The sequence below is a fragment of the Echinococcus granulosus genome, assembly GCF_000524195.1.
Source record: "Echinococcus granulosus chromosome Unknown EG_S00797, whole genome shotgun sequence".
NCBI classification, from domain to species: domain Eukaryota; kingdom Metazoa; phylum Platyhelminthes; class Cestoda; order Cyclophyllidea; family Taeniidae; genus Echinococcus; species Echinococcus granulosus.
In genome coordinates, this window is record NW_020171171.1 from 1 (window position 1) to 1206 (window position 1206).

At 41.2% G+C, this 1206-nt stretch overlaps 1 protein-coding gene across 1 annotated transcript; it reads right to left on the reverse strand. All coding sequences in view use genetic code 11, as the record gives it.

Annotated features, from left to right (window-relative positions):
• Positions 1-128: 128 nt before the first annotated feature.
• Positions 129-947, reverse strand: EGR_11302 (hypothetical protein; the record flags this gene model as incomplete). The annotated part of the gene is made up of 1 exon (XM_024500543.1): positions 129-947. The coding sequence occupies one exon, from the start codon at positions 945-947 to the stop codon at positions 129-131; it is 819 nt and encodes a 272-aa protein (XP_024345043.1).
• Positions 948-1206: the final 259 nt, after the last annotated feature.

Here is a 1206-nt window from a genome sequence, read left to right on the forward strand (position 1 = left end):
CTAACGAAGATGCTTAATGTGCCTCTTCCGATGATTTATACGGCAATTTATTAGTTTAGAAGATCAACGAGTTGAAAGTATTCATCTGTTTGTCAGCTTTGGCCATTACCACTAATCAGTATACTGATTTAAATTCTAGAATAAAGAACCAAGCTGACCAATGTAGGCAGTTTGATAGCCGCACAACCGCCGATTTCTGTCCTTTTACTAGAGGAATTGGTACGATCCATGGGGCCTGTGGTGGCTCTGTGAATTTGTCTTTGGTCATTTCTTTCACCAGATGGTACACCTCTTCCAGCAATGTGTGGCAGGTATCCGAGCGGCTGTAAAACCAATCTAGCTTCGCCGGACTCGAATATAATTACGACAACGTTTGGTGCTTCCTGCTTAGACCCTTGTAATTCGAATATATCACCATGCTTACTCAGGAGGTCTCGAAAATTTTTCATTTTATTGTTGGATACGTGGTTATGCGGTTCGCACAGGTCTTTGAGGATGTCCCTGGGTTTACCTGTAGCTTCGAATAGAGCATTGCAAACATCGTGCACGCTTTCCCTCGGTAGCGAAAACGCTGCCATGACGTCAGTAGTACAGCAAATAAAGGTGTCTTCCGAAAAATACAAGATGGCTTTCGTGTTATGTGGAATAATGGTGCTAACAATAAAACCCCAAACCCCGTTTGAACCTTTAATAAACTCTACTATATCTGTTTCCTTGCCTATAGTATAATTTAACAAAATCCCTCCTTCTACCACCATCTCCATTTCTTCTGATGAACATAGCCTGCTAGATGGTGGAGCAAGAGTGACATTTTCGTGCATATTGCTGTAGTAGCTTATAGGGATGAGAAGCAAGCGTATGTGGAGGGTAGTTTGATCCCAAAATGGGTGTAACATGCCCCAAAGCATTGCTTTTGTTAGTATACGCATTGCAGGAGGTAGGGGCATTTCTGGAGGAGCAAACTCATTGTTTTATTGGGTTGTTGTGATTGGAACACAGGTTTCTCAAATCAAATTCCACATGGTAGTAAATATTGAAGTCAGGAATATTTTGGCACAGTATATACTTCTACAGCTTTTATACAAAATTCTCACATTAACCTTAACTGAACTATAAGATGCTACCAATTGATATGCAAGACAACCGATATGCGCAAGTTGCCTTAACGTATGAAATGGTGTAGCAGCCTTTGTGTTCACCTCTCAG